This window comes from Lolium rigidum, chromosome 7, assembly GCF_022539505.1.
Source record: "Lolium rigidum isolate FL_2022 chromosome 7, APGP_CSIRO_Lrig_0.1, whole genome shotgun sequence".
NCBI lineage: Eukaryota > Viridiplantae > Streptophyta > Magnoliopsida > Poales > Poaceae > Lolium > Lolium rigidum.
This window is the reverse complement of record NC_061514.1, coordinates 44396853-44406608: the sequence shown is the minus strand read 5'-3', so window position 1 is coordinate 44406608 and position 9756 is coordinate 44396853. Positions and strand designations below refer to the sequence as shown.

The following is a 9756-nucleotide window of genomic DNA, read 5'->3' as shown; positions in this document are numbered from 1 at the left end:
TTGACTATTAAGTGTTTATGAAATAAAACTAGCTTTGTGCAAATAAACCTAGAAGTTTAGAACCATGATTAGAGCTACTAGTACTTCTATTAGTGGTAGTTTGCGAGTACTTTAAAAGTACTCATGGCTTTGTCTCTGGCTATTCAAATGACCAGACTATGAAGAGGAGCACCAGTACCAGGAGGATGGACAGCAGAATGTCTATGATAACTAGGACTACCTCCCAACGTCAAGCGTTGCCTGTGGAACAGATGGACCGCTACTACGTTTCTTCCGCTATGTGTTTTGTATCTGATCTTTAGATCAACTGTTGTTTTAAGATTGGATCATGAGATCCCATGTTATAAGACGATTATGGTTTGTAATGAATAATGTTCTGTGATATCAACTATTATGTCTCGCAAAACTAATATTCGTGGGATTGCGATGTATGGTATAATAGGCGTATGAAATTAAAAATCCGGGTGTTGACAGCCTATCTATGGCTCCTCTCTAGAAGAAACATTAAAAAGACTATAATGAGCTTCACTAATTGTGACAACCACACAAACACTTGCTCCCTTGAATTACTCCATTTCATCTCATATTACTTTACTGCACTTTACTATCGTTTCATTAGTTTTACTTCTTGCATTTTAATTTAAGTACATATAGTTTATAAAAGAAACTTCTTCACGCGCACACACCACATCTCCTAGCTTTGCATAGAAGGACATATAAGTGAGTTACAGGGCTTTAAAGAATAGATAGTTACCTTCAGCTTCTCGTGAGTTCGATACTCAAATACTTATCGAATTGTACTACGGTGATCCCCTGCACTTGAGGATTATCAATTGACTATGGCTATTGGGGGAATAAGAGAGGAAGAACAAGGGAGAAAATCCATAAAATACTTCAAGATCTAGATCTACAAAGATTTCCTCAAAAGAAGGGGATTTTGATTGGTAAGATTGTAGATCTAGATTTTCTCTCTCTTTTTTCTTTTAAAAGATTCAAGAAACATAGTGAGGTTGAGGAGAATAGGAAACCACGAGGTCAAGAATGAAGGAGAAAAACGTGCTCAAGAACTTTCTAGGACACGAGGTAGGACACACCGGAAATAGGACACGAGACCAGAGACAAATAGAATTGAATCGAGTGGATGAAATGAGCTATTCCTCCCTTCCAATGAATCAACACTTGATTACATTTGCACATGGTCCTTGCAATTCCAAACGAATCGAATCAAATCGAACAACCGTACGCAAAACAACTCCTCCCCAATCCCCACTACTCCCCGTTGGGGGAGCCCCTAAATTATTTCTTAACCAATTCCCACGACCCATATTTTTTTCCATCGAATTCTATCATCCCTACCAAATGAAATCGCATTTTGGATCAAACCCGTAGGTTCATGGTGTGCTTGAGGTCGCCGACGTGCAGCGTGTGGCCGCCGAGGGCCACCTTGCGCCGGCCCAGCTCGTCCACCACGCTGAGGTCCCTGCACACGTCCACCCTGAACGCCACCGTGCCAGCCTCCCCGGGCGCAAGCGACACCTTCTCGAACCCGAGCAGGTGCTTCGCCGGCGCGCCGTGCACGGACGGCGGCGACGAGAACAGGAGCACCGAGTGCGCGCCGGCCACCGCGCCCGCGTTCTCCACCCGGAGGTGCACGTCGTACGCAAGGCCCTCGCAGTGGTCGCCCGCGGCCTCCACCGACGCGCACTCCTCCGCGCGGCACGGATGGTCCTCGGCGAGCCGCACGGGCACCTCCGAGGGCGGCGCCGACACGAGGCTGTGCGACATCGTGGTGTAGCTCAGCCCGTCCCCGAACGCGAACACCGTCTCGCCCGTGTAGAACCGGTACGTCCGGCCCGGGTACCCCGTCGACGTGTCCGGCCGCATCCGCATGTCCGTCATCTCCACCGTGTCCGCGTACGACGCCGGGTACCACGTCACCGGCAACCTCCCGCCTGCACCCACGATGAAACGCAGTGGGCGCGCGCTCGCTTGTCAGAAGGTGCTCGACATCATAATGTGGTGACAAGTAATTGAGTGATGAAATGCAGCTTACTTGGGTTGTAGTGTCCGAAGACGATGTCGGCGAGGGCGGCGCCACCGGCTTCGCCGGGGTAGCCGACCCAAAGAATGGCGGAGATCTTGTCGCTGGCCTTGGCGAAGGAGATGTCGAACGGCCCGCCGGACATGACGACGAGGATGACAGGGCCGCTGGAGGCGTTCGCGACCGCGGAGATGAGCTGCATCTGCTGGCCTGGCAACAGGAGGCTCGTCCTGTCCAGGCTCTCGCGCTCAATGGACTGGTCGGCCCCAACGACGAGCACGGTCACGTCGGCGCTGGCTGCGGCCGCCACGGCGGTGCTGAGCTGGAGGCTGTTCCCGCTGCACCCGACGTTGCTGCACCCCGGCTGGTAAACAGTGTCCACGTTGGCGCCCAGGCCCTGGAGCGGCGTCGTGTACTTGCACGGCGTGCCTGATGGGCAATGTCAGCACACAAACACTTATTCCACAACTTCTCTGCTTAACTGACAAATCAAAGTTCATGGCCAGCAATGAGAAGCTTGACTGATACCTTCGTAGTTGCCGATCATGGTGAAGCTGGCATTGGCGTTGGGCCCAATGACAGCCATGGACTTGATGGACTTGGCGGTGAGCGGGAGCGCGCCGCTGTTCTTGAGCAGCACGATGCCCTGGCGCGCCGTCTCGCGGGCCAGCTCCTGGTTGGAAGACGTGCACACGTCACTGGGGCCGAGGCTGCCAAAGGCGAGCTTCCTCGGGTCGCCGTCGAAAAAGCCCAGCCGCATCAGCATGATGAAGTTGTTGGTGATCGCCCGGTCGACGTCCTCCTCCGACACCAAGCCGGCCTTCACCGCCGCCACCGTGTGCTCCGCCAGGAAGGTGCCGCAGTTCAAATCCAGCCCTGCCATAGCACAATTCAGCAATGTCAGGTGTGAATGTGTATGAACAAAGAATTTTGTGCAACAGAAAAGTTTTGAAATTCTATGATAGTGTCAACTGATCTGCTTCCCAACAATGTCTTGCTTTTTTTCTTTCTTTTTTTCTGATTCACCAACAATTGTCAAAAGTAATATGAATTTGACAGTCAATAGAAGACAGTACTGATATTATGGCAACTTGAACAAGATTTAATTGCATGGACCATGGATGACTTGAACACCTAACAGACAATGTAGATGTGCTATGAAAGTAGCTGATAATTGAGTGGGCACACCGACGCTAACCGGGGATGCTTTTGTCAGGTCAGATTGCGGGTTGTCAAGGTCCCCAAAGCTTAAAAGGATGTCCCCAATACCCCATCAATTACACCGGACGCCCTAACAACTTGATGGCTACAACTAGCCAAGCTAATCTTGGTTTGAACTAATTTCCCATAGCTTTTAGCTGTTACGCTCAAAAATCATCAACCATCACCTGATGGTTCGTCAAAGATTAAAGAAGAAACTGAACAGTCTGATCGAGCCATCAAATGCAGCAACTGCACACTGTCTATCTGTACTTCATTTGGGATGCATATACAGTTTTAGAAGTGTTTTGTGACGGACCAACGAACGAACCTGATTTGATGGTAATGGCGGCAGCTTCCTCGGGCGTCTTGGTGTAGTGCTGCTTATTGTAGAGCACGTCGACGGAGTCACAGTCTGAAGAGATGTATCTGCAGCCCGAACCAAACGAGGATAATCATCAGAATTTCAAAATGTGCATCATTCTCTGAACTAGCTAGCTAGTACTACACAGTTTACACAATCCAAGCAAGGGTGCAGAAGCTAGGGCAAGAGGAGAGACCCGTTGAGGTTCCAGTCCCCTCTGATGACTCCGGACAGGAGGTCCTTGTCGGCGCAGGTGGGCTTCCCGTTCACCTTGTTGTAGGAGCACATGACGCTGGCCACATTGCCGTCCACCACACAGCTCTTGAACGGCGGCTGGAACGTGTCGTCAAGGTCCTGCTGCGAGACCTGAATTCACACGGTAACAAGGTGTTACAGGCCTGCCTGCTTTTTCTGCTAATTGTTTTTATCCCTCATTGTAAAGGTTTTAGTTCACTGAGGTATGTATATTCAGAAAGCTTGGCATGTTGCTTCTCCCACAATAATGCTGGAGTGACACACACTAGTGACAATCTTCTGAGTGCTGGTTGCTGGAGCATGCCCAGATGCACGATGCCGAATACGACACCAATGATTAGGCGTACTGAAGGTTTTAGCGTTTTTATAATCTTATCTGCTTAGTCTTCATCAGTCACGCACACTGAAACAAAATGCTGCTCTCCTGTATCTGTCCAAACATGGACACCGCACTACCCTAGATGCATAGGAAAATGGAGAGAATCCGGGACAAGGGCTCCCAGACGCTACATGGGAGGTGAATTGGCGGGATTGTTTATACAACTCCAAATGTGTTTTAGGCAATGGGCATGACTGGGAGCTGCAACCAGCGGAATCTGAGGCGATTAATTAACAGTACGCTGCCTCTTTGTATCCATCTACACGTGTCCACACATTCCCTAATCATTAGCTAAGTACTCCAGGAATCATTAGCTTGGAAATTTCATGTCTAAATTAAGTTTGCAGTGGAGTGGATGAGGGTGCAAACTAGGAGTAGAAACCAGCATGTTGCTTTCGAACCAAAAAGCAGCAGCATAGTTTTACTTCCACGGAACTAACTAAGCAGGAGAAATTAGCAATGCTGTTGTCGGTGTTGAGCGGCATCGCAAGCAACGGATCCAGTAATTCAGAACGCACGCCACCGAGTTCTTGACATTGATTCGAGCTAGCTATGTAGCTGTCTATAAGAAATGGTGATGGATCGATTAAATTAGTCGAAAGGGAGAGGCTAGTTGCTGCCACATGGGTGAATCAAAACTGCTTATCCTGGACGCGATTTCGTCAGTACTTGTGCACGACTACAGCTTGCAAGCTGGGGCAAGCTAGCACACTCATTTACTCGCACGTATCAGCTACGAGCATGTCAGGCACAGACGCAGAGTCCATTGAATATGTGCAAAACGGCGGATGAGCATTTGGTGCACATGAGCACCAGTGCTCTCAGTTTTCTAAAATTTAAAAAATTATATATCTATGTTTCAAAAAATTATCACATTTATTCTATGAATACATATATATGTTCCGAATACTCATGAGAAGTTTTGGTAGAAGTTGCATTGTATTTTGAGCTACAGGAAAAAAAACAAATTTGTGGCTACGTATGGGGACGTATATCTGTCAGAAATTTGTCTTTTTTATAGAGCTCAAAATATAACATATTTTTCTCCGAAAATTCTACCGTATCTTCGGAATGTTTATATGTATGTAGATATTTAATTTCCAATTTTTTGGAATTCAAATAATATGATTTTATAGCACCATGAGCACTGGTGCTCATGTGCTAAAAACACTTTTCGCAAAACGGCAAGCAAGAAAGAAAAAGAGCACGACGCATTCAAGCTCAAGCAGCACCACCTCACCTCTCACATCGCCATCAAGCAAATCATGACAGCCTACCAATGCAAAATAACGTACTAGCAAGCTACACTTAGGAGAAGAAGAAGTGAGCAACACTAGTGCGAGTTAGTTATAGCAGTACCTTGGCGTCGAATGTGTATCGCTCGACGCCCTTCCAGTTGTCGACGTCGTAGGCGGTGTAGTGCTTGCAGCAGGCGGCGACCTTGAGCGCGCCGTCGGTGGCGTTGCCGGCGCCGGCGTCCTGGAGGCCGGTGACGTAGCCGACGGCGTACCTGCTGGCCAGCAGCGGGTCCTCGCCGGGGGTCTCCTGGCCGCGGCCCCACCGCGGGTCCCGGAAGATGTTGATGTTGGGGCTCCAGAACGTGAGGCCCGCCAGGCCCACGTTGTGCATCGCGCGCGCCTCGTTCGACACCACCTGCACCATCATCAGACATAAAAAAAACTTCAGAATTTCGTTTTATCAGATCAAATTTGAATGTTAGGTTGTCTGTGTGATACACGCAAGATGTGCACTGCATCATCACAGTACTGTGAAGTGGTAGTAGCTGTGGATTAGTCAATCAGTATGGTAGGTGCGTGCAACTGATCGAAGAAAGAAGATGGCCGACAGACAGGAGTCCCTGAAGTGGTCAGTGCCTGCTGGACTCTTGCGACTTATGAGAACCTTAATATGGTAGGTGTGCACTAGGCAAGCTGTTCGATTCCAGTCTAATTCTCCAAGGAAATCTAGTGACTAGTCCCACATCTAGCTTAGCTTAGGTTATTCGACTTGTCAATTTTCCAAATGCAATCAAATTCCTAGCCATTAGTCCATTATGAGGACCTTAACACGGCCGGGTAGGCACGCAGGTCGTTCAAATCCCTAGCTGTTAGTCCATTTTAGCTTAGCTTCCCCAACTCAACTTATTAATCTCTTTCCTAAATTTCTAGAAGCAGAAGCAGTATTGTGTCCTACAAGTAGTTGGAATGCCGCTTTTTCCAAACTGGACGAGGACAAGAGGTAGAGGATGATCGAGGGACAGGTGGTGTCGACGACGATTCGCACTTTGGCAAAAAGCGGCACGGAGCTGGGCATGGACCTGAGATACCTATCAAATTTTGATCATGGATCAGCTTTTGGGCACCCGTTTCTGAATCAATTCCCATGGGACAACGACGCCTCAACAACACACGATGGGGCGAGCGAGAAAAGAGAGGATTTGTTCCTGACAGACATGGGAGGTGTTTGCTGCTAGCTAGGATCCAAAGCAATGCAGTCCACGGAGAGACATGATCAGTGTATCGTCTCGGGTTCAGGAAATAATCAGTGTCCATGTTCATGCACTGTGGAGACACATGTGGTGGGGAAGACTGTTGTGCGGGCGAAGTGATGCCTGGACTAATCCGGTATTCCAATGTGGTCCTCCGTGTTACCTCGGATTTGGTAAGATGTGAATGTTTTACTACTGAATATCACATGTGTAAAGCACCGGAATGATAAATTCTAGTTCGGGGCCATGGCGGCAGCCTGCCGCCGGTGGAACACCCACGCGCTGCTTGCTACGTACAAATTCCCGTGACACATTATCACGTCGTAGTTGGTGAACCGCCGCAGGGATGGAAACCTTGCACGGTTGCCATTTTTAACACTTGGGAGTTACCCTGCTGTCCATGATCTAGTACTGCAATGCTCTTGATGGAGCTGGGGCAATGCAGCATGCTAATTTTGTTCAGACGGCACAGCTGCTGGAGAAAGGATGTCCACCCCTTTCTAAACTTTGACATTTTTTTGGACGGTCAGAATCTTCTGATTACTCATTAGTGTTCTTTCAAATTTAGTGGTTGAGAGCTGGGAGGGGAACGCCGGAGTACACCTCGGATTTGCATCTGTTCTTTCTAGATGGGTCAAATTTGTGTACTCTTTTTTGTGGAATACTTCTTAAACGACTTAGACGACTATGTGCATCTTAGCTATATAGAGGCTGGGTGTAATGTTTGAAACTTCGAGTTATAAAGCGTCCTTTATCGAAAAAGATGGGTGAAATAATGGTTGCGGTGCAAGTACTACTTCATTCTTTCAACAAAGGATGTCTTAAATTTATCTAAATTTAGATGTAAAGACATTTTTCGTAGATAAATCGCCGGGTGTTCTCGGCATGTCGGCATTGATTAGGAGTAACAAAATTGTGCAAATTTCACTATGAGAGAAAAAAAGAAGTGTACTAACTAGTACTATAACATGAGTATCTCCATGGCAACGAAGAAGCAAAAACGCATGCATACTCACGCAAGTATTGTTCTAGCTTAGCTAGATTAAGAACAAAAAAAAGATAGTAGAAAATGCATGCTACGGCGCCGGCGCTTCTTTTAACACGGCGCGGGGTAGGTTAGCATTAACAGCGGCGTTAACCGCATGCCGCGCGTCGCCAATGGCAAGCCGCCGCCGGAAAGTAGCGATCCGTCCCGACGGATCGGAATAGTGTAATCCAGAGACCATGTCGCGAATCCAATGCACTGTGCTGCTACTACGCGCTTTAGCGGCTTTTCACCGCATCGCACGGACGAACGAACAGGGGAGGAGCAAAAGCAAAGCACAACATTCTCTGCCGAGACTTTGCACGGATCGTATCGAATCTCCATTCCCCAATCCACCAACAACTCGCACTCACCGTGAGAAAGCTCAGCGAGGGAAGGAATCAATCACAATGCGGCGGCAATGGAGATCGAAATGAATAAACAGAGTAGGGGGGATGGCAGGCAGGCTGACTGACCTCGCCGATGGCGCGGAAGAGGGAGGCGTTGAAGGAGGCGGCGGTGAGGATGGGCTGCGGGAAGCTGGTGGCGCCGGGGACGAGCGGCGAGAAGTGCGTGCCGGGGCCGACGTAGGACACCCCGTGCAGCGCCTCCGACCACCACTCGTACTCCGGGATGCCCAGCCGCGGCAGCGCCGCCTGCTTGTCCACCAGGAACCCCACCTTCTCCGCCAGCGTCAGCCGCGAGGTCAGGTCCTTGGCGCGCGCCGACGCCGACGCCTTGCGGTTGCAGAACCCGTACCCCGCCAACGTCGCGTTCGACGCGTCGCACGCGAACACAGGCGTTTGGGCGCGAACAGCATTGCCGCTGCACAGCGCCGTCAGGGTGAGGACGAGCAGCGCGGTAGCCAGGAACGGAGGCGCCGCCATGGCCATTGCTTGGTGCTGCTCGCCGTCCTCTGCCTACGAAGTACTGGGAGCGCAGGCTAGGACTGGTGATATATAGAGTGGTGGTTGCGAGGGAGAAAGAGAGAGCGCGGCCCGTGACGGGGACGGCGGTGTGACGACGAGGGCTCTGTTTTCGCCGTCCCGGCGCTTCAATCAACTGTGTTTGCACGTTGTACTCTACCGTGTCCGTGATACTACCCTTCTTGGAGCCATCCCCTTCGACACACAAATCACTTCAATTCTCCCCCTGCCCTACGTACGTACGACTGAGTCGGTGCCGTCGAGTTGTCACACAAATGAGTTTGCCCTTTGAAAGGTGTAAGAGTAGTTCAGATCAGGTACAAATACTTTGCAGTTATTCTCAAGACAATGCGTCTTAGATCAGATGTGTAAAGAAAAACTCAAAAGCGGCGTCGGAACTTCCTCAACGTGGCATAGTCTGGTCGATGATGGGTGCCGGTGGTTCACCAAAAGCGACGGTGGAAAGCTGCTTTGCCGTGAACGCGCGCAGATGCGATCTCGTTTAATTTACCACGGGGGTTGTCAAAAAAAAAATCTACTACATAGATACACTATTATTTTAAGGATATTTTAAAGGTTTAAGCATTACACTGGCCTCTGCATAAGAATACACACAGTTGTTCAATATCCATATCCATCGTGCAAAGAAAAAAGCGAAAACAAAAAAAAATCATTTAATACAAGTAAACCATTGTGAAACTGTATCATCGTCTAAATAGGTGTAGGTCTAATCCTTAGATTAATGGCCACCCATATTGAAAAATAAATTTTTATTTATACTTGAGGATTAGATTTCCCGGTACTCATGCAATTATCATGAGTAGTAGGCTTGGTGTTTAACCAAGATTAAAAATCCTAATACTTGTGCTTAAAATGGATGTATGCGTCTTTAGTTGGTGGAGAGGCTGGACAATTGTCCTACTTGACTACGCTCGTGTCGCTCCCAGGGAGGTGACTCGGGCAAAACCCTAGCCGCTGCCCCCACCCCTCCTGCCCCACATCTCCCTGTCGTCGGAGCTTCGCCGTGGCCCTAGTCGGTGTGGCTCGTCCGGCGGAGATGGATGCCTGGGCGGCGGTCT

General features: G+C 49.2%; 1 protein-coding gene across 1 annotated transcript; it reads right to left on the bottom strand.

Annotated features, from left to right (window-relative positions):
* Positions 1 to 1128: 1128 nt before the first annotated feature.
* LOC124678694 (beta-D-xylosidase 4-like) lies at positions 1129 to 8644 on the bottom strand. Its single transcript, XM_047214565.1, has 7 exons — positions 8228 to 8644; positions 5599 to 5892; positions 3802 to 3971; positions 3573 to 3670; positions 2570 to 2917; positions 2054 to 2470; positions 1129 to 1952 (listed from the first exon to the last, which is right to left on the bottom strand). The coding sequence occupies exons 1-7, from the start codon at positions 8642 to 8644 to the stop codon at positions 1378 to 1380; spliced, it is 2319 nt and encodes a 772-aa protein (XP_047070521.1). The 3' UTR covers positions 1129 to 1377.
* Positions 8645 to 9756: the final 1112 nt, after the last annotated feature.